The 21,231-nt window shown below is 50.1% G+C and overlaps 9 protein-coding genes across 9 annotated transcripts; 6 read left to right on the forward strand and 3 right to left on the reverse strand.

Moving 5' to 3' along the window:
- Window positions 1–383: 383 nt before the first annotated feature.
- On the forward strand, window positions 384–1,491 carry F9C07_2232571 (uncharacterized protein; the record flags this gene model as incomplete). The annotated part of the gene is made up of 3 exons (XM_041291953.1): window positions 384–798; window positions 938–1,230; window positions 1,321–1,491. 3 exons carry the CDS (start codon window positions 384–386, stop codon window positions 1,489–1,491), a joined length of 879 nt encoding a protein of 292 aa, XP_041146205.1.
- A 303-nt stretch (window positions 1,492–1,794) lies between these two features.
- On the forward strand, window positions 1,795–3,818 carry F9C07_3939 (uncharacterized protein; the record flags this gene model as incomplete). The annotated part of the gene is made up of 2 exons (XM_041291954.1): window positions 1,795–2,416; window positions 2,464–3,818. The coding sequence occupies 2 exons, from the start codon at window positions 1,795–1,797 to the stop codon at window positions 3,816–3,818; spliced, it is 1,977 nt and encodes a 658-aa protein (XP_041146206.1).
- Window positions 3,819–4,676: 858 nt separating this feature from the next.
- Window positions 4,677–5,222, forward strand: F9C07_2106511 (uncharacterized protein; the record flags this gene model as incomplete). The annotated part of the gene is made up of 1 exon (XM_071509010.1): window positions 4,677–5,222. One exon carries the CDS (start codon window positions 4,677–4,679, stop codon window positions 5,220–5,222), a length of 546 nt encoding a protein of 181 aa, XP_071366440.1.
- Window positions 5,223–5,371: 149 nt separating this feature from the next.
- Window positions 5,372–7,790, reverse strand: F9C07_1533706 (P-loop containing nucleoside triphosphate hydrolase protein). The gene is made up of 2 exons (XM_041291963.2): window positions 7,204–7,790; window positions 5,372–7,148 (listed from the first exon to the last, which is right to left on the reverse strand). Exons 1-2 carry the CDS (start codon window positions 7,491–7,493, stop codon window positions 5,522–5,524), a joined length of 1,917 nt encoding a protein of 638 aa, XP_041146207.1. The 5' UTR covers window positions 7,494–7,790; the 3' UTR covers window positions 5,372–5,521.
- A 275-nt stretch (window positions 7,791–8,065) lies between these two features.
- F9C07_3941 (putative phosphatidate cytidylyltransferase) lies at window positions 8,066–9,214 on the forward strand (the record flags this gene model as incomplete). The annotated part of the gene is made up of 1 exon (XM_041285867.1): window positions 8,066–9,214. One exon carries the CDS (start codon window positions 8,066–8,068, stop codon window positions 9,212–9,214), a length of 1,149 nt encoding a protein of 382 aa, XP_041146208.1.
- A 656-nt stretch (window positions 9,215–9,870) lies between these two features.
- On the reverse strand, window positions 9,871–12,617 carry F9C07_3942 (putative Rad2-like endonuclease; the record flags this gene model as incomplete). Its single annotated transcript, XM_041291964.1, has 2 exons — window positions 9,871–12,496; window positions 12,604–12,617. 2 exons carry the CDS (start codon window positions 12,615–12,617, stop codon window positions 9,871–9,873), a joined length of 2,640 nt encoding a protein of 879 aa, XP_041146209.1.
- A 395-nt stretch (window positions 12,618–13,012) lies between these two features.
- F9C07_3943 (uncharacterized protein) lies at window positions 13,013–14,719 on the forward strand (the record flags this gene model as incomplete). The annotated part of the gene is made up of 1 exon (XM_041285868.1): window positions 13,013–14,719. One exon carries the CDS (start codon window positions 13,013–13,015, stop codon window positions 14,717–14,719), a length of 1,707 nt encoding a protein of 568 aa, XP_041146210.1.
- A 197-nt stretch (window positions 14,720–14,916) lies between these two features.
- On the reverse strand, window positions 14,917–17,018 carry F9C07_1532898 (putative mutarotase). Its single transcript, XM_041285875.2, has one exon. It carries the CDS (start codon window positions 16,427–16,429, stop codon window positions 15,056–15,058), a length of 1,374 nt encoding a protein of 457 aa, XP_041146211.2. The 5' UTR covers window positions 16,430–17,018; the 3' UTR covers window positions 14,917–15,055.
- A 590-nt stretch (window positions 17,019–17,608) lies between these two features.
- On the forward strand, window positions 17,609–21,100 carry F9C07_2232578 (AT DNA binding protein; the record flags this gene model as incomplete). The annotated part of the gene is made up of 1 exon (XM_041285869.1): window positions 17,609–21,100. The coding sequence occupies one exon, from the start codon at window positions 17,609–17,611 to the stop codon at window positions 21,098–21,100; it is 3,492 nt and encodes a 1,163-aa protein (XP_041146212.1).
- Between the last annotated feature and the right edge of the window lie 131 nt (window positions 21,101–21,231).

The raw sequence follows: 21,231 nt of genomic DNA on the forward strand, positions 1-21,231 counted from the left end.
GAAAATCATTGCGAAAGTTCTCTGGTATCCCAGTAACACCGCGTCGTTTATGCTTCGGATTTGTTGAACCAGGTAAGTGAATGTCAATTTTCTGACTTGGAAGGGCGCGTCATAGAAACACAACAGAGGAGTGTAAACAGAAGCCCCCTCTCTCCACACCTCTCTATTTCTCACATTTCCCTACATTACTATCCATCCAACTAATTCCACAGCACACACGCTGAAGCCCATACTGTATCAAGCTTTTATCTCTTCATCTGTGAACCTCTGTTGTTCTTGAAGAGGGAGCTCCTCTATTAGGTAGATCACTTAGTGAACCTTTTCTTCTGCCGCTCTGAGCTTCGACTAAGCCAACAGTCGCCCTCAGTCGGCAATCCGTTAAAATGCGAACTCGATCGCAGCAAGCATCGCCTGGCGGCTTTCTATCCCTCGATGACAGCGCTCCACGTCGGACAAGGTCTACAAGGAACACCTCGCAACCTAACGCGCAATCTTCATCCTCTACACAAACCACAACTCAACCCAAAGGCCAAGGCACGACTAAAAGGACTACCACAAGCAGAGTCGCAAAGACACAGACGCGAAAAGCCCCTCAGCGAGCGACGAGAAAGTCAACTCGCAAGACGGAGAATCAAATGGCGGATGGTAGCCCACATGAATCCCATAAAAATGGAGAACGCGCCCAGACCGCGCCCTTGGACGACAAAGAAAACCTCACAAATGAGTCCCAGGACCCAGATTCTGTTACACTGGCAGATAGTACAGTTCTTTCAGAGCCAAAAAGCTCTTCCCTTACGCGTGAGTACCCTATGGATGCAGAATACATACAACCCCCCAAAACCCCACCCCCCGCTCGGTCAGCGCTTCCCTGATAAACCGCCAAACACCGTCGATCCCAAATAGTATCAATGTCAGATGGACAATATCAGCGACATAGGGTCGCCCCTATCTGAGCGGTCGAGGACACCGTTTTTCGATGGTGGTGGCATATCGCTCTCCGGTCTTCCCTTCGAGGAAGCCCTCGTCGCGAGGATAGGGGAGCCCTTGGTGCTGGGAGTGGAACCTAGCATCTCTGAGCCAGCTGTGGTGGAGCCAACCGCAGCAGAATGCAGAGAGTCAGCTGTATTAGCCCTTGCAGCCTTTACTGCAGATGACTTCAGTGAGATGTCGGGGACTGACTCCACCTCCACTTTTGCTGCGGACTCCGAAGGAAGAATGGTAGTTCAGCGGGTTGGCTATTGCTGAATCTGTCCCTTGCTCTTCTGCGGCCGTTCTTCAACGCTGTCGCCCGCCTTGCCAATATGGCTACTCGAAACACAGTTGCCTGTTGGAGAGATTCCCAGATTAGGTGGTTTCTTCCAGACCGCCGCCAACTCCGAGGCAACTGTTATTTCGGGTGCCTCTGTTGATACCCCTACGTTGGCCTCGATCTTTTCCGAGATTGTGCCATGTCCGCCAACGGACATCTTTAAGCCTCCGGAGCGGGTATAGCAGAGACCTCACACACTGTTGATTCGATCTCTATCTACGACGAACCTTACAGCGTGGGAGGTCCGTTGGTATCTGTAGCGTTGGCGGAGGTGCCTGAATTGATACCAGGTCTTCTACTCCACCCAGCTGAGGCAGAGCCCGCAGAGCCATCTTTCACTCAGTCGACTCCGTCGACTCGTACCGCGGGTCTCTTACCTACATGGTCCCTGGCAATATTCTTCCCGGTTCCTGAGGAGCTCGAACCAACCCGGGAATTGCGGTTGATTGCCGGGTCATGTTGCTCAAGTGATGGGGTCCAAAAAAATGCCATCGGTGGCCCTTTTATTCTCCTTCGCACCTTCACGGTCGTATCAAGAAAGCGTTGACCGGCCCTACGAAGAACCCAGGCTGACCGACACAGTTAATAGGAAAAGGGCCCACGAAGACACCAGCAACGAAGATCGGACAGCCCCCGTGACTCCCGCGGCAAACAAGCGCCGGAATTTGGGGCCGCCAGGGAGTACCCCCTTTGCCAACCGGCGTACCCCCCTTTCGCGCCGGATTCAGACCAGGGCGGCCCCCTTCTCCGCAAGGCTTGCTCGTCGAGAAGCCGAAAAACACGGCCGGATTGAATCGACACTTTTCCGCCTTCCCGACTATCTCCGTCAGCTAGAGGCCGACCGCCAGAAGGCAGACAGAGCCCCTTCAAGTCCCGGCCCACAGCTTCCACAAACAACATTTGACTTTACGATGGAACCGAACTTACCTACTAATCAAAACCCAGCAGAGGAATCTTCTGCACCTCAAGAACCATCGACACCAGGGAGAAGCACACCAGAAACTCCTCAGCGTGGATGGAATCTACGTGGACTGCTCAGCTCTGTACCTCGTTCCTTCTCCCGGTTATTACCATTTGGCCGGCCTTCTGAAAGCTCGGAAGATCAATGTAAGTTCTCGTGAGTTCCCCCCATCTTACTCGCTAACCAATTATAGCGACAATCGAACCATCGTCAGAACGTATCACTCGCACAAGGTCTCTTGACCCTGAATCAGCTGGTCCCCAGACTGAAGGACGATCTCGTTGGCGTTTAAGTGAGGGGCCTTCGCAACCTCCGAAGAAACGTGCCCGTAACTTATCTTACTCGCTTTTCCCGGCTCCTATCGACAGATCTCTTTACCTTGGTGACATTCCTAAGCCTTCTACAGCGCCTACAGAGGCGGCTGCCCCGGATTCGCATCGCACTGAACAGGTGCAGGCGCAGAAGCCTGGGCCTGTAGCATCAGATGACCAAGCTGAACGACGCCAGACGTCTCAAGCGATTAGTGATGCGGAACAAAGGAAGCGCAAGCGGTCTCCATCGCCCGATGTGATTCCCAACCCAGCCGGATCTAGCTATGGATTGGACCTGGATTATTTCTGTTATAGCTCTGAAAGTGAAGATGAGGCGGCAGAAACTCCATCTAAGCAGAGCGAACGCAAGAAAGCCGATAGTCTAGCAAAGTCTGTGGCCCGCAGTGCCCTCCGTACGGAGAGACAGTCATCCAAAAAGGTGCGCTTTGATGCAAGCCCAGAGGACACACCTTCTAAGCTTCGCTCGCGTGCTCGCTCGACTGATCCCTATCGCGGAACACACTTCGTCGGGATGGGTAGTGATTCACCAACACCACCTGCTCGCACTGAGCAGCCTTCTCAGCGACATGCGGGATTCGTCCCCAATACACAGGGTACTTTCCAGCTAGACTATGACGCAGTCTCAGATGAATTCGAGACTAGTAGCCTGTCCTCGTCAACAGATGTTACCGCCCCTAGCCCCTCCCAAGCCGCACGGGAAGAAGATGGGCGTGCTTCTACACAACCCGAAGGCCATGATGCTCAATCTCCTGCATCTCGCCATACCTCTCGGGCTCAGCCATCAACACCAGGTAAGGTAGACGAGGAAGCCCTTGCAAGAGTGCGGTCCCAAGCGGAGAAATACAAGCCGAAGACTCCTAGTGGTCTGCGTACTACAAGCCGATACGCTAGTCCATTGACTGCCACGCCCGATACCGTTGCCTCCAAGCAAACAACTAAGAAATCCGACTTAAATCCGCAGCCTGGTAAGGCTGACGAACCCGGAAACTTCGGTGATGATGAATTCGCCCGTGATGCGGAATGGCTTTATCAGAATTGTCCTTCCGGAGACCTCAGCCAACTTAAGTGGCCGGCTCGTCAAAGCTATGAAGAGAGCCTTGGTGTCAGCTCTACCTCTATGAAACTCCTTGCTACGATTTGGGACGACTCCGAGATTGAACCAGCGTACCTTGCTTTTCGCCAGAGTTTTGAGGAATTCAAAAAGACATTGAAATAAAGTCTTGACTATATTGATTGAAACGATATCTGCTCCCCCTCTCCCCTTTTTATGCTGTTTATGTTTGAGTGGTTTTCCTTCGACCTTCTTTACCTATCTCATTCGCCACATCCCTCGTCCGAGGGATTAAGATGGGACCAAAGGCGATTTATTGATAACTTTTATAGCTGGAGTTTGGGTATACATATTTGTTGTATCAACGTCGCTAGCTGCGGCCTCTTTCAGCCTGTTGGATGGAGTTGTAGGCCCTCTAGTTGATGGCTTTCTGTCTTTAGGATCACTTTTGATGATACTGTTTTCTATGGTTTACTGGAGTTTTGTTAAATCATCTGTATCTGGAGCTATGCATGAGCACCGAGTTGTGTTGAGTCTCGCATTCAGGCGTCTCTCTTTTTATTTTGGCAAATGGGCATTGGTTGTATTCACAATACACTTGCATATTTTTTTTTAGAAACCTCTCAGTTATCCAGTCTGTTTCTTCTTTAAGGCTGCTACATCCCTGGCCAAGATCATTGCGCTTGGATACAACCACAGCTTGCCACTTGTCTTTATGTCTAGGGTAATCTTATAATGAGAGCGCCTCCAAATGTCTCACCGCGGACGCTGACACTCAAGCTGAGCCTCTGTTGCCTCTCAAGGCATATCCCTCTACGCCATCATGCAACAGTTACGCCCTTGTCTCACAATAGTGAGCCCAGATCGACCCTCAAAGTCAGGCTGATAGAGAGCAGCCCTCCCGGAGGATAACATAAAACCACCTCCCCCCAAAGCGACATCCTATCTTCTCCATCTCACCCAACCTCGAAGGCATTCCCTATGCGCCTCCTTCAAACGAGCCACCTTAAAATCAATAAAAAAATGTGTTACTACCAACCGAATCAACCGCACTGCACCTGCGACTTCCTCCAACTAATCCAACCATGCATCAAAGCACAATACTACCCTTCACCAAACAACAACCCACAGCCCATCATCGTCGCCTGCTGTAACCGATTCATTCTAACTGATGTTGCCCCGCGGTACTGCCAACTGTGCAGTAGCCGCCTGCCACGACTTGGGCAGACGAGTCAGGCAGAACATCGAGACATGTCTCATTTGGAGATAGGAAATGGGCTCCCGGGCGTGTGCAACACAACTGTCACTGTTTTACCGCCCCTTTCTTCGTTTGCAACTGCTCCCTCTTCTTTTCGCATGCCTGGGCCTCTCGAGGGGTTTCAGCGATCGGATCAGATCATGTCTGGTGAGAATTCGGCCGTGCGTGATCGTGTACTATCTTCTGGTCTTCCGTCGTTGTTGCCTGCGCCGTCGAGGAGTATGCTCGATGTGGGGCCGTCGCAGGTGGTTAGAATGCAGGAAGCGAGCACTAAGCGGCATCTGAATGAGGAGATAAGACAGGATAAGTGAATGGTGTGAGGTTCAGAGTGGGTTGCAGATCAGGGTTATTGAGGGCATGTGCACAGTTGAGTTGAGCTTGGAGGGTAGCCACAAGCGAATGATAGGATGATAAAATGATACATGGGGTGAGGGTCCAGATGTGATGGACATTGAACTGAGTCCATGATGGAAAGAATGCTCTATATGTTCAAGAATGTAAGGTTACTATACATGTAGGTAGGTCATTCCATCCGATCACGCGCTATGAGATATAGATTCAAGTGTCATACATATCCAAAGCAAGCAAAGAGGTATCTCTGTAACTTTTCTTAATCAAACCCTTCAAATTCTTCTTCATCCTTGCCAGCATTTGCTGCTTCGGCCTTTCCTGCACGTCTAAGGCGTCTCTCTTCTTCGTTCTTGACTCTGATACTTTCCACCATTTGCTCCGTCTCCCGCACCTTCTGCCGCTCTTCTTCGGTCATCTTCTCCCACTTATTCTTCTCTTGTCGACGTTGCTTCTGCTCTCGTCGCTTTTGCTTTTTATTTCTATCGTCAAGCTTATTGCTCCATGCGGTGGTCTCGGTGGCCTTCCTCTTGTTCGAGGATTCTTGTGTGCCGTCGCCTTCTTTGCTCTCCTGGAGCAATTCTATGCGACGTTTCTCCCGTTGTTTGTCTTTGTATTTGTAGTCATCCCAGTCGAGATTGACACCGAGGGTCCGGTCACCGGTGAAGTTCCTCAACTCAGGCATTTTGGGAAGCTTCAGTAGACCCCATGCCTTCCCTAAACTCTCCCAATCAAGATCCGCGACACGGAAAATGCTGCTCGCCTGGTGTTTGCTATAACTCCTTAACCAACTGACAAAAGCCTTTTGGCCACGATCGTGGAGTGCACGGTCTGCCAGCACAGCCTTGCGGACCGCTTTCGTAGCTGCAGTGGCTTCAGATTCTGAGAAGGAGATCGGATGGGGGAAAGGAGCCACTGGAGTCTTGCGGACTTCGAGGAAAGACACATAGTCTTCCTCTCGGCCTGGATGCAACAAAACTACACTCAGGCCCCTTCGGCCGGCTCTGCCAGCACGGCCACATCTATGAATGAACGTTTTAGGATCCGATGGAGGATCTATTTGAACGACGAGGTCAACTGATGGGATATCCAAGCCGCGAGAAGCGACATCCGTTGTTAGTAGAATTGCTGGGCTGTATGAATTCACGAATCGGTTGAAGTTCTTTTCACGGACGTTCGCCGGGTGCTTTCCATGTAGTGAAATTAACTGGAAATCATCACCAAGTATCAATGGTAAGATCGCAGAGAGATAATCAACTCCTGAGCAGGTTGAGGCGAAGAATATGGTTTTCTGAGGAGTTGGATCAACGGAATGGAGAATATGCTTCAAGGCGTCAAATTTGTGAATCGTGGGTGTCGTAAGGTAGGTCATTTGTAAGCTTGCAGGTGTTCGCTTGTCCTGGGCACCTGAAGTCCCTTTGACCTTGACCATGACCTTGACAGGATTGCGCAGACCAACCCGCACAATCTGATCAACGGCTTCGCTTATACTTGCACTAAACAATCCCGTTCGCCTTTGTTTGGGTAACCGACGTATAATGTTCTGTAGAGTTTCCTTGAACCCAAGGTCCAGAAGTCGGTCTGCCTCGTCCAAGACGAGCATCTCGAACGAAGATTGGGGGCAGTGGACATGAGGTGAAGAGAGCAGTTCCAACAAACGCCCAGGCGTAGAGACGAGCAGGTTCGGCGATTGCTTCAAGAATTTGCTTAAATCTTCTGCTGGTGTAGTAGAACCTCCGAGAAGGAGCTGTGGAACAACCTTGAGGGTAGAGGATGGGAATTTTTGCCGGGGCACATCATCGTCTTCTGAAGGGTTGATGACGGAGGCAGATGGAGGATGGAATGCGAGTAATGAGAGTAGTACATGGTAGATCTGTGATGCAAGTTCCCTGCACTTGTTAGCATATTTGTACTTTTTTTTTTCTAAGCAAAGACTATAGCTACCTCGTCGGGGAAATGATGATCGCGCCAACGTGATGTTTTTTAATAGGTTCTTCAAGACGTAGAAGTTTCTCCACGATAGGAATCAAGAAAGATAAGGTCTTTCCACTTCCAGTAACGGCCTCGACTACAACATCTTTGTGGGCCATGAAGAGGGGAATAGCGGACGCTTGCACGGGCGTCATGCGCGTGAAGCCCATAGACGAAACGGCTTCCAGCACCCATTCCGACAGGGAAGGTGAGACACCATCCCAAGCTCTAGAAGATGTACCAGCTGGCGGTTTTGGGGCCATTTTTGCAGCCTGAAGAATAGATTGGCTCCCTTACGAGCCTACCCTCAACAGATTATTCGAATGATGGAACTTCCGTCGCTCATCCATACAAACTAAAAAATCTAGAAAAAAGGTCTTATCAGTAACTGATTAGATATCGTGGGCGGTGAACGTTTCTGCCCACACACACACACACACACGTGACACTATACGGATTTGGCGGAAGGTTCGGCGAATTATTTCTGTCGACACGACAATAAGCCAGAAAAAATCAGTGGTAGGCTGTGGGCAGCAGGCTGATACCCCTCGGATACACCGTCATACTTGTCCTTCTGTGGTTCCCTGGTTGTGTCGATCTTTGGCTGAGACCATAACGTTTTGTGTGGCAGTGTTATTCCTTTGCGCATCATTCGACATCAATAATTTATCTTTCACTTTTGTGTATATAGTCGCCCACCATTGCGTCGTTAGAAGCAGACTACTTCTTCCTCCCCGGCATTTCTGCCCGCAATCATTCCTTCTCAACTCGGCGACCACTGTCTGGGTTAATTCACTCTCCGATTCTTCCGCCGTTTGCCCTACGAGCGGCCAATATGTCTGCCCATGATGCGATCCCGGAGACTCCTCGAGTCATTTCGCCTTCGCCTGCTCCTTCAGAAAGCAGGTCGCGATCCAGGGACGGATACTCTGCCCCCACAACTCGCTCTGCAGCGCGACGACAGCGACTAGTAGATGTATCAGAGGAAAGCAATAATGAGCGGCAGTCGGGATCAAGGCGCTCGCGGACTCGTTCTAGGAGCCCGAATAGTCCTGCAGGATCAACTAGACAAAGGAAGCGAAAATCCAACCCGATGCGGCCTGCAAAAAGCCCCGAACCACAGACAAACGGCGGAGCGAAGCCCAATGGTTTCTTATCGCCGCTTGCGAAAGCTGACGGCATCGCGCATAGCATCTCCCGATCCCCCTCCCCTATGGGGCTTATTCCTCTTCATACACGGTATCGCAGTTTCATTCATCGCCATGAAATACCGCGCAAGGTCCTCCACGTGTCAATCGGCTTCTTTACACTTCATCTGTATAGCCGTGGTATCCAAACAACCCAAATCACTCCCTGGCTGTTCGGGGCCCTAGTACCAATAGCTGCAGTGGATGTGGTGCGTCACCGCTCGGAGACGATCAATAAGCTTTACGTTCGCTGCGTCGGAGCGCTGATGCGGGAGACCGAAGTGCAAGGGTATAATGGCGTGATCTGGTATTTACTCGGCGCATACGCAGTCCTGCGCTTTTTCCCCAAGGACGTAGGAGTCATGGGTGTATTGCTCCTAAGTTGGTGCGACACAGCAGCTTCTACCTTCGGTCGTCTGTATGGCCGGCACACGTTCCAGCTGCGCAAAGGGAAGAGCTTTGCTGGAACCTTGAGCGCGTGGCTCGTTGGAGTGATCACTGCCGCTGCCTTCTGGGGCTTCTTCGTACCCAACGTCGGTCCTTTCCCCAATGACCCAGAGAACGCATTCATGTTCACTGGCCGTCTCAACCTTGTCCCAGACACAATCAAGAACCTTATCGGCTGGACAGCGGATACTGTTATCTCGGGCCCCCTGGCCCTCGGCGTTATGAGCGTTGTCTCCGGCCTGGTAGCAGCAGGCAGCGAGTTCGTGGACCTTTTCGGCTGGGATGATAACTTCACTATCCCAGTCCTGAGTGGAATAGGTTTATGGGGCTTTTTGAAGGTTTTTGGTTAAATATGTGAAGGATACCATCTCCGGCGTTTGTCTTGGCTTCGCTTTCTTTCTACATTTCAAATTATATTTTGTATCGATTAGGGATCTAGAATCGGATGGCCAGCGAGAAGGTGATACCTTTTTTGTTTCGCACTGCGAATCCTCCTTTTGAACGAGTCCATTTGTCTATACTCATCTTTCTTCCCTTGTCTGCTTTTCTTCTTATACCTGTCTTCTTTCCACTCTTCTTATTATACCACTGGAAGCTAGCGCCAACACCTCCTATTCTACCAAACACCGACGAGGATCCACTGCTCTGCTTTATAGATAGAAGAGAACCACCTGTGATTAGAGAATTTGATGACTGCGCGACTTCTAGTAAGACTGCGGGTCTAGGCGTCATGTTCTGATTCGAGGTTCATATCTGTTCTTTATCTCGGTATGATTATGTATCCATGTATGTACTTACTATAGCTAGATATCACAAGAACGTTATAGTGCTCAATATCGAATATGTGAAAGAACAGAATTGTGCTTTGAAATACTAGAAGCCCTAGTTCCACCAACGCCTGAGTATCAAATACCTATCCCTTGTTTAGAACGCTCAAGAACGGGAGAAGGATAAGGGTATACAGAATCATGAGTCCAAGACACGCAAACAATTTAGAAATGTCGGTTCAACTAAGGTCCAGTATGCTCACGCGTGAGAGTCGTTTCTTGCCTCTGTGACTCTTTGAACTCTCATTAGTGGTATTGTTATCGACTTCAGATTTTGATTCATCCGAGGCCATCCCGGCCTTAGGATTTGGCTCTAGTGCCCAGTACCCATCGTACACTATGACGGATTCTGCATGGGAACTGGGTTTGTTGGCATCATTCTTTCTATCCCTCAGATCTTCTGTCGTTGTTTCCACCTTTGCAGGCTCCGAAGTGTCCTTCTTACATGGCTTTGGTGACGTGGCTAGAGTCTCCACGCTGCTTTTCCTTTGCGTTGCACGATTTCTAAAAGCCAATTTTTCCCGAATATTCTGGACAGTAGGCGAACTAACTTCTCCCAGATCTATCAGGGTATCATCTGGTCGAGGTTTGGGGATACCCCGATCATAATGTACTTTTCTAATCTCTGGCTTTTGCAGATGTCGCTTAGCAGGAGGTATGGTAATATTCAATGAATGTGATCGTTCTTTGGTAGATCCTTGTGGTTTGATATCATCCAAAAGCAACGAGGACATAGCTTGCTCCAGTTTCTGGACTCCCTGAGAGCCCTGAGATTTGGATATACTTTGATCGGGTTTTGACATGTTGCGGCACTTCGCACGTACAGGTTGAGCAGAATCCGTACTGTCAGTTGTGAACAGGTCATTATAGCTAACATTGGAATAGCTCATACGGATTCTCCCCGGAGATACAGAAGATAGAGAGCAGTCCAAAGAATCTGCATCTGGAACTTTCGAAGCCTCTACCTCAGAATCGCCCGAGAAAACCGCCCCACGCCGACCTCTGAGAGGAGGCCGAGTAGACGCTGGATGCCGTTTGATGCCCACATTGGGCGATATATTGCATAAAGACAACATATTAGTTGAATAATCAAAATCTTGGCTTCGATCGAAAGCGGTCGTTTGCTGTTGGTAATACAGGCCATGGCTAGACAAGTCTCTGGAAGCACTCAGGGGCCCTTGCACATTCGATGCACTGTGCTTCTTCGGTGTTGACGTCGATGATATTGCTGCCTCAAAGAGCTGCGCCTGTTTGAGTTGCGTAATCTCAGTCCTTTCTTTGGTGAGAGTGCCATATTTCAGGATACTTCCTCTCTTCATGCCTGGATCTATCGGTCCCTTCTTCTTTGGCCCTGTTTTCCTATTGCTTGGTTTTTTGGGCGCAGAGGCCTTCTCAGACTCTTCCTGTTTCCAAGCTTGCACAACTTCTGGGATTCCTATTGTAGCCACCGTTTCAAACACCCAAATTTTCTCTGAGGAATAAGGATCAAATCGCTTCGTGACACGTTTCTTAGCCGGTGACTGCGGAGCAGGCTCAGCATTAGCTTCTGCATCCTCCTCATCGCCCGAAGCCGCCGTTTCTTGCGGAGGAAGTGGTGGATTGGGCTCCTCAGCGAGCAGATCTAAGCCAACAATATCAATAGGGACAAAATCAAGTTGCAGCTCTGTTAATCCATCTGTGCTGAAACTCGTCCTACTCTTATAAACTTTCTGGAGCATTGGCACATCGCTTTCAGATAGCCTGAAAGGAAACGCTGTCAAGTCCTTCCGGAGACGAAGTCGGTAGGAAACCAGAGGTTCGGCGAGTAACCTTATCACCTTCCTTGCCCCAGAGCGATAGTTCCACTCGAAAGTATCCGCAGCAAATCTTCTTAATTCCAAAGCATCAATTTCTTGATCCCAGGCATTCTCTAAACGGCGTTGTAAAACTTCCAGATCCTTCGAATCTGATACTATAGGCTTGGCATAATATGACAATACTGTCCTGTCTGGGAAGCTTTCCGGAATTCGAACAGCTTTGTGTTTGGTCTGAAAATAACCACTTTCGTTCGCTTCAAGCTCATACTGGAGCCTTTCTCTCCATTCGTTCAGCTTCACATTGAGCTCAGTTTCTTCTGAGTTGAGCACTTCCAAAAGGTCCTCGCCAAAGCCCGCTCTTGCAATTTCTGCAGCGAGCTTGCTACCACACTTCGGGACTCCGGATGGCAAGTAATCGCCTCCACTTAACATAGCAAATAAGATCATGCCAGCACGATCAAGCCTTGAGCATGAAGATGAGTTAAGATTTCCCATTTCATAACAGGTAATGTGTGTTGCAGCAGACGTGCCACTTCCGCTTTCCTTGGAGAAATTCATAATGGTCAACGTTGACCCAAACATGAGAGCATCAACATCATTGCTCATCACCGCGTCGACAACACCCGCCCTCTGCAGTCGGGCGCACTCAGCCTCGGCCTCCCCTGGCGCATCGTGACGAGGAAACCTGAATAGATCAACCAAGATCTTGGAAAGTCCAATTATAGGTGCGCTTCCATAAGTGCTCCCTGTAGCTTTGCCTCTTTTAAAGGGCGGCTTGTGTTTCCCGTCGTAAACAAACAGGGGGTGAACAGGAAGGGCTAAAAATTTCAGCAACCTGTAGAACAAAGTCCGTAGCTCCGGATTTTTGCCGCCGCGACCTGCCTGCACCTGGAAAAGCCATATTGAAATGTCCACTGCAACACGAATAGGCCTCGCTGTTCGCTCTAGGTGGGTTATTGCCAGTTTTGACAGGGAAATGCGCTCTCCAGGCCCAATTGCATTGATGAGTCTAATTTGTGTCAGCTAATGCTCGGATTTTAGACTTGTGTAGACAGCCGCCAGAAAAAGATATATATATCTTGGATGGTCTCTCTTGACCGAAGTTATTTCACTTACCCGGGAATACCCATTAAGACAGAGATCAGAAATTACCAAGTAAAAACTCCAAATCAACCAATATGCAGTATTCTGGATTGTATATACGTGGAGAATTGTGTGTATTGTAACCATGAGAGTTGTTGTTTGTTGACGTCGGGGAGCACGCGACGGTCCGATGTAGATCCGTCCTCATTAAAGCCGCGGTGGCCGTTGCACTTTCCGTATCTTTGCTCTTGACAGTTTGGGCTTCCTGCTGAATCAGAATAGTGACGATCACTTGATTTGTATCTAAGAGTTCAATCATGAATTGAAATATTCAAATCTGGAACATTAAAGCATGATTCGCGACTGCCGACCGATTCTCCATCTCCGATCCTCCCCCGCAATCTGAAGTGAACGCAAACACCACAATATATACTACGAAGAAATGACGAGCGGCTCTACGGCTTACAACCTTGATGACAGGCGCACAAGTGTCTCTATGAGCTTGCGACACAGCCAGTCCGGCAGACCTTCCACGCCTCAACATCACCTGCGTTCTAATAATTCCTCCTTCGCAAGCACCTCATCGGCAAGCTCTTCTTTGCGCGGAGACGAGGATGCGATAGTTTTTGAATTTGGCTCTAGATGGCTTCGGGCTGGATTTGAGGGCGACAGTACACCTACGTGTGTGGTCGGGTGCGGGCCGGAAGACTCAAGGAGGGCCGGCGATTACAGGGGATGGCTGAAAGCTAGCCTGAACGCGGATACATTACGCCCACAGCCAGTGAAAGCAGAAGAGTGGACGGGCGCTTATGAATTATGGAAGATGGACGTTCGTGATGTCGACTTGGGACTTGTTGAGGACAAAATCGAGCGGATGTTCCGAGAGACATACAATAAATACCTGTTGACGGATGCGGGAACAGCGAGATTGGTACTCGTTCTCCCGTCTATTATGCCACACCCGCTACTGTCTTCTGTTTTGTCGACCCTATTCAGTCGGTGGCGCTTTCCTAGCATCACGCTCCTTCCGAGCCCCACAATGGCGGTGGCTGCAGCTGGATTGCGTTCGGCGTTGGTGATAGACCTTGGATGGGCGGAAACAACGGTAACTGGGATCTATGAATACAGAGAGATCGCTACCAAGCGGAGTACAAGGGCCATGAAGTCATTGCTTCAGGAAACAGGCAGGTTCCTCACTCGCCTGTCCTCAAACAGTAGCGGGGATGCAGACGAGATCTCCGTGAATTTTGAGTTCTGTGAAGAAGTTGTTAGCCGGTTTCTGTGGTGTATGCCCCAGGCAGGTGATAATGGATCATTTACTTCGTCACAATCAACTGACTCCCAAGGGGGAGATAGTGAGCCGATAGGAAGAGACATCACCGGTCTTTCGCATAAAACCGTTTCAATTCCATCTCCATCAAACCCCAGCTCGAACTATTTGGAGATTCCTTTCTCTAAACTGGCAGAGCCGGTGGAGAAAGTCCTTTTTGCTAAAGGTGTAGCGGATTGTGACTTAGATGACGAAGAAAAGCCGGTTGCTTTGCTGGCGTACAACACTCTCCTACAATTACCGCCCGATGTCCGCGGCATCTGTATGTCACGGATAGTGTTCGTCGGTGGAGGAGCCAATATCCCAGGTGTTCGACAGCGAGTCCTTGCTGAAGTAGCGTCCATTATTGATCAACATGGCTGGAGTCCTGTACGTGGTAAAGTTATTGAGCAACAAAGACAAAAGCTACAAAACTTGTCTCTCAATGAGCGCCCGACCTCGGCCAACAACGAAAAGGACACCACACCACCGTCACCCAAAACCTCTATTGAGAAGGGGGACCAAGGAAAACGGGGTAATGAAGAAGATGAGATTGACCCAGTCGAGGAGAAGCTCCGCCGTAATAGAGATAAGGATATCAAGCCTCCGGTTCAAGGAGTTCTGCGCGAAGTGGAATCTCTTGGGCCCTGGGCTGGAGCTAGTCTTGTGGCGAGCCTTAAGATAAGGTCACTGGTCGAGATTGAGCGAGAGAAATTTCTTCAGCATGGCCTTGCTGGTGCTAGTCGAGATTTGGATACTCATGGCCATGTCCCTGACCGACGGTCAGGGCTACGATCTGGTGGAGACCGGTCGAGCTGGACTCTGGCAGGATGGGGATGAATACGCACTACCGAAGGAAGTGTGTATTGGGCTGTGTAGCGTTGAAAATTGGTTGCGATACAGCTGGTAGCATATCGTTCACTTGCTGTTCCATTTTCATGAATTCTTCTAGATGACTGTACTTAGACACGATACCCTGAAACTCAGCATTTCATTTACAATTAATATTACGGCAGAGCACTAAGCATTAGGGTCTACTATGCCTTCTGATTATAAACATCGATCACATTATTTACCAGACAGTAGTAAATGTACATACAACACGATGAGGTTGAGAACCGCCCAACAAGTAGAGCCGTCAGAACATTAAATAACCAAATTTGCGGCGTGGCTAGATTAGACTGTGCCAAACTTATACGTGGCCCAGTTGACTGCTGGAGCTCCGGTGGGGGAATAGATTTGGTCTGACAGTTGACCCCACTCGGGGTTATTGATTCCATCAATCCAACCTTCGGTCTCGATAACGACGCACCCATACTGGTTGACGCTCTTTGCGCCCTCGATACCTTCTTCCTTGTTCCGCTTGGCCTGGGACGGCTTGACGGCAATGGTGCCCTTCATGTTATCGCAGGTGTAGATTTGAACAGCTTGTTGGTTTGAAGCCACTTCTAAACTGATCCCGGTTGTGCTGGAGTTCATACGAACAACTGGGACAATAGAGTTGGCTGGGCCATATGCATTGTCTCGATCGACAATGAAGCAGTTGTCATAGCCCGTGCAGCCCGTTCCACACAGCCCTTCTGCTTTCTCAATGTCCTGGCCCACAAGCTTTCCAGTGGTGAAGTCTGGTGCTCCGTCGTACGAGTCGACACCAAGGATGGTTCCGTTGGGAATCAAGATGCCGTCTGTGCCGATGATCCGCTTGGACAGCGGTAGTTGAAGGAAGGTGTCATTCAGGACATTGGTCTCCTTGAACGCGTTGAGGTTCCAGTAGATATGGTTGGCAGTCATGATGGGAGTCTTCTCGGTCAGAGCCAAAGAGATCAACTTGGTGGTCAACTGCGGCAGACCCTTGGGGTTCTCGGCCGTGACATCGGAATCAACGCTGTACACGGCGTGAGTGATGACATCTCCAGGGAAGCCCTCCAGTGCGCGGTCAAGCAGAGTAAACGTGATGGAAGACTCAGATTGAGCAGTGACAGTCCAGTTGTGCTGATCATAACCGACATCTCCTCCGTGCAATGTGTCGGTGCCGTTGTGCTCGTTCCTAGGGATTTCGTACTTGTCTCCATCTATTTGGAAGGTGCCGTTTTTGATCCGGTTGGCATAGCGGCCGACAACAGTGCCGAAGTATGTGTGGTCGGTCTCGGTGTCTTTCAAGTAATCCTTAGGGTCATCATAGCCCACGACTACATCTTGTTCGTTGCCATCGCGGTCAGGCACGAGCAGAGAAGTCAGACGCGCTCCGTATGGAATCAACTTGGCGGTAATATTCTCCGCAGTGATAGTGTAGACTTTGAATGGATCTACAGCAGACGTATTTGAAGTAGATGACGCGGCCGCATCTAGAGCCAGTGTCGGTAGCCCATAAAGGGCAGCAGATAAGTATGATTTAAGATGCATTCTGATTCCCAGAAGCGTTGTAACAGCTAGGAAGATGAAGCAATACACCGACAGGAGACGAATGGTGATCCGAGCAGGGCAGAGCACGGAGGGTAAGCAGCCAAGGAGCTGGGAGAATCCTTGGTACGATTTAAAGGAGTGAATCATACTACTATTTATCTTGTTCCTACCTCATGATGCCGCCTGACCAGCGGGCGGGGGTACCAAAGCACAGCAACAGCGGGACTGGGGTAAAATTCAATTTCCCCGAGCTGTTGGTTGGACTGGATTGTTTGTAATTATCCGAGCAAATTATAGGAGGCAAATCCACGGATGCGTTAGTTGGGCAAGGTCAATGCTAGTGCATTAGACCGCGTAACTGCCAACAAGCTCTGCGCCGTCGACGGATTCAGTATGGCGGGCTGGAGAAGTATGCGTCCGTCCACCACTTGATCGATGATCCGTGACCTCGATGAGCCAATTGCGATAGTAGGTTGATGTATTCACTGACAACAGGTAATAATGTAGTACCAAGGGTATGAGGCACCTTTGGCGGTCTAGTGCTCAGTCCCTTTCCGCCGCAGTGAATACTAGGTAGTAATGATGGGGAAAAGAAGACGCGGGAAGGCGTTCAGTAGTACATCCACAGGGGGTCAAACCATGAAGCCACGGAAATGAGGCAACAGCGCTAGTCCTAAACAAGAAATTTCCGGTGGGGGAACAAATTAAGAGGATGCGGGGAAGGAAAGCGGCCTGTCGATCGCTCCTCTTAATTCTTTGTCTGATGCCAAGCAACCAAAGAAACCACCGCGTGGGTGAGAATGGCTACCGAGTGGTTATGCATGTAGCATGGCTGGGTGTCATCCAGAGATTACCGCACATTACACATTTATTTTCAAATATGGGATCATGATAATGTAAGTACTACATACAGTACATCACATCGCATCTGCAAGGGTTTACACGATGACGCAGAATCCAGGAGGTAAGACTGCACCTTGGGCCCCTTTACCATCCCGTAACATGACCATCGACATGGAACAACATTTATCCGCTTACATAACCCAAAGCGCGCCCCCTTCAACCTCTAGCGGCAAAGCAAATCGGGCCGGACCCTCGGCCTGCCTGATCGGGAGACTTGTTTATGTTATGCTCTGTGGTTGCTCTGCTTCCCCGCGATTATCGGCTTATCATTGTTGTTTCTATAGAAGTTCAGGCCTCTTGCAGGTAGCCCTGCTACTAAAATGATGGAAGATTGCGCATAACCGTTACGCTTTTTAGAAATCACTTAACCTGTCCCTACCTGATCAAGCGCGACTGGGGTCGTACCGGTTATTGCATGTCGTTATGTCCTTCCGCAGCTCTAGCTCTTCTCCGGACATTCTTGGGCCACCTGGCGACGTCGAATATTTGGTTTCCTCTCCGTTCAAACCTTTCTCCGGGCGCCAAAGCGTCATGTCGCCTGCAAATTTCAAACTCCTTCAAACGCCGCGCTTCGCCAAACGCAGAGGGTCGCGCATCAACCTAAGCCCTGCCAAAAGTTCGCATTCTATCCGCTTCGACGATGTGGTGCTTCCTGGGTCTCCGTCAAGCAAATTGATCGGTCGGCAAAGGTCCCTTTCCCCTGAAAAGCTGCAGCCCGACGGGAACGTGAGTCCGTGGAGGATTCGAGTAACATTGGAGGCAACACAAGACGAGGAAATGAACCAAGACAGCCCTTCGCGCAAACGCCCCCGGAATTCTACCATGACAACCAAAGTACCGCTGAAGGATGAGGCAGACACTATGGAGCAGACCCCTAGAAAACGCCGCGGACGCCCGAGGAAGTCAGACACAATGGTTCAAAGCGCGACACCGAATGGGGGGAGTCCTGGTCATACTCCTGGCCCGGGAGGCGCAAGTGCGCAAAAGAGGAAGCGAGGTAGACCTAGGAAATATCTCCCGGAGCCGGATGCCGTAGACGACGTTGCCGATCAGGTGGCAAATAGCCAGGTACATGAGCCGTCTGTTGTCGAGCCCGAGCCAAGTTGGGCTCCCCTGAACCTTGCTGCAGATGGCGAATCTGACGATGGCTTGCCGGATGATCAAGGCTACGCAGAACCCTTTGAGGGTGAGGCTCAGATGGAGCAATTTGATGATAACCCTCAGAATCAGAGTCCTGGAGTTGAATATGAGCGTACTTACGATACGCCAAATGTCGATTATATGGATGATGTTTATATGCAGAATGACGAGAATATACATTCAACACCATCAAAGATGCCTTCTCCATCTCGTGAGAGCCAGATTATCTCTCCAGATAACACCATATACGCTGGTCGTACACCTAGACCGCCTCGTCAATACCCCACCCCAGCATCCTCATCATTAGTCGATGAGGAAAGACAAGACCGAGGGGCGCAAAACTCTATCTCGCGCAATCGCTTTCGCCAAAGCGGAGTTCATGCTACAAACGACCCTACAGATGAACACAGAGAATTCGATTCTATAATGGAGAGTGAAGGGTTTAGCATGGTTTCGCTGGATACACTACCGTCAGCTAAACAACATGGACTCAGCGCCAGCTCTCAAGTAACAAAGGGCGCTTTGAAGCCGTTTCTGGAGCGGGAAAGCAACGGTGTCTTAAGACGAAAATCCTCGATCCGGAATCAGGCCAATGAAGAAGAAGCCGGTCTAATTACGCAACCTGAGCCATCAGCCCTGGCACAAGAGAAGGCTACTGTGGACTACAGGTCCGCTAGGGCATATTCTTCCCCTACTTCTCCAGCGCCTGTTCCGGTTCAAGCCTCTAGCAGACGGCGGCGACGACCAATAGCCAGGTTTGTGAGGTTGGTCCGTGTGGGCATTGCTCTGGAGAGCGCTCTAAGGCGTCCGTATGACAGAGAGTATCCCCGAGGTCTCCTGTCAAGTCCTGAGATACGCGTGTCGCAAGATCAGATGTCCAGCTTGGAGACATCTAGGAAACGATTGGAGCTGCTCTTCAGCGAATTCGATTCAGAGATACAACGCGATCTACAGTCGGCCTTGAAATTCGGTCAAGAGCTCGCGAAGAGACGAGTGCAGGCAGAGATTGAGAATGCAAGGAAAGCCCCTGAGATGGAAACTATCACAGAAACCACGCCAAAAGGCCTGAGCGAAACAAGTGGGTCTCGGGAAATGTCGCGGGAACCTGATGGACTAAGGGACTACGATACACCAGGCTCAGAGATGAGGCGTCGGATGGAAGAATGGCAACGGGAGAGGGAAGCTATCAGCCGCGAAATTCAATTGGCCAACTCAAGCCAGGTCATTGTTATTGACAGTGATGTGAGTGGCCCTCCGAGTCCAGAGGGGGGCATGGCTGCTCCCAAAGCTGATGAAGAGCGTGACTGGACCTCTGACATCGATCGTGGAGACGCAGATGCACTATCAGTGCATGACAAACCCGAAGATGGTCGCTTTAGTGAACAAGAGGAGGAAGACGAAGATGACGGATACGAAGATATCTGGCAACAAGAGGCTAATGATAGAGGCGATCTTTCGGACCGCTCGTCTGTTTCGTATGTTCATCAAAGCTTGGACAATAACAGGCAAGAGTCTAGTCCTCAAACAAATAGCTCGATATCTGAACGGAGTGCTATCGATAATTCGTATTCTCCAGCCTACTGGACCAATGCTCACGACAAGGTGCCGTTTCTAGGCAAGTCGCGAATCAAAGAGCTACGAGAACAGGATGTTGATATTTCCGCACTATTGCGTCCAGGGGCTACCCCCAAACGTTCGCGTTACTACTACGGGCAAAGCAGGCCCCCAAGTACAGAAAACGGACGAGATCCCGAGCAGCCACAGCCAACCGCGGTACCCTACAGCGAGGAGGCAAAGGAGGATGAATACGAGGAAGAAGAAGTACAGGGAGTGCGGCAGGATGAGGAGGATCACTTACTTGAACCTCCGCAGTCAGATGATTATCTGGAGTCAAGCCCTCAGAGAGCCCCAGGGGAAGAGACATTCCAGCTGGATCCAACTACGAATTTTGAAAATGCACGACAACACTCGGATTTGTGGCTAGAAGGGTATGGTGATGGGAATCTTTCAGATGCAGCTTCACCTGAACCACAGACCGCTCACGAGACACCTGTCCTCACCCCCGAACGCCAGCAGCCCTCCAGTACCAGAAAACAAGCATCATCCTGGCTCCAAAAGATTACTAATCTTACGCCTCAATGGTTGAAAGTACCAAAAAGAAGATCATTTGCAGAGCCTGCTCTATCTGTATATGACGAGGCTTCAGAGGACGAAGATGATGACGGGTCCCGCTCGAGAAACGTGGAAGAAAACTACATGGAGGAAGCGCCAAGACTGCATCGGGACCATGAACAACAGAGCCTTTCTAGCCCGTTAGACGACCAGTCGCCCAATGTAGAAGCAAAAGACGATACGTATGATCGTCCTTTGCCGCTGGCTGTCTCTGGATATTTCTCTGACGATCACTACATCCTCCTTCGTCGTCTTTACCGTCTGGCAAAAAGACATCCAGAACGCTTCATTTACTACCCTGGTCCAGGGCGATCGGATATCATTGGTGATTGGATATGGACGTCGGACGGTTTACATGGGGTCCCCATCACGGAGCGTCAGTTTGCCATTATTGACAGATTCGTGCAGGAGTTGGCCAAGGCCGACCTACAGGCCGGTGGAACAGGCCAAGTTGGCTGGACGGAAGCCGATTTGCATAGAAGACTGATCAGCGTGATCATTGGTGAACAGATTCGGGAAGAGATGAAAGCACAGTTACACGACGAACAGTCAACAGCGGGGCATTCGAGAAGAAGGCGTGCCCCTACCAGTTCGTGGTACTGACGACTACCCAAACCAACGATTATAGTTTCTTTTTTTGGTTTCGTTTCCCGGACCCCGTTACCAGCTTGGCAACGATAGGCTGCTTTTGTGTAACGAATTTATCCTCGTTTTTTTGGGTGTTACTTGGAGAG

This window comes from Aspergillus flavus, chromosome 4 (genome assembly GCF_009017415.1).
Source record: "Aspergillus flavus chromosome 4, complete sequence".
Lineage (NCBI taxonomy): Eukaryota > Fungi > Ascomycota > Eurotiomycetes > Eurotiales > Aspergillaceae > Aspergillus > Aspergillus flavus.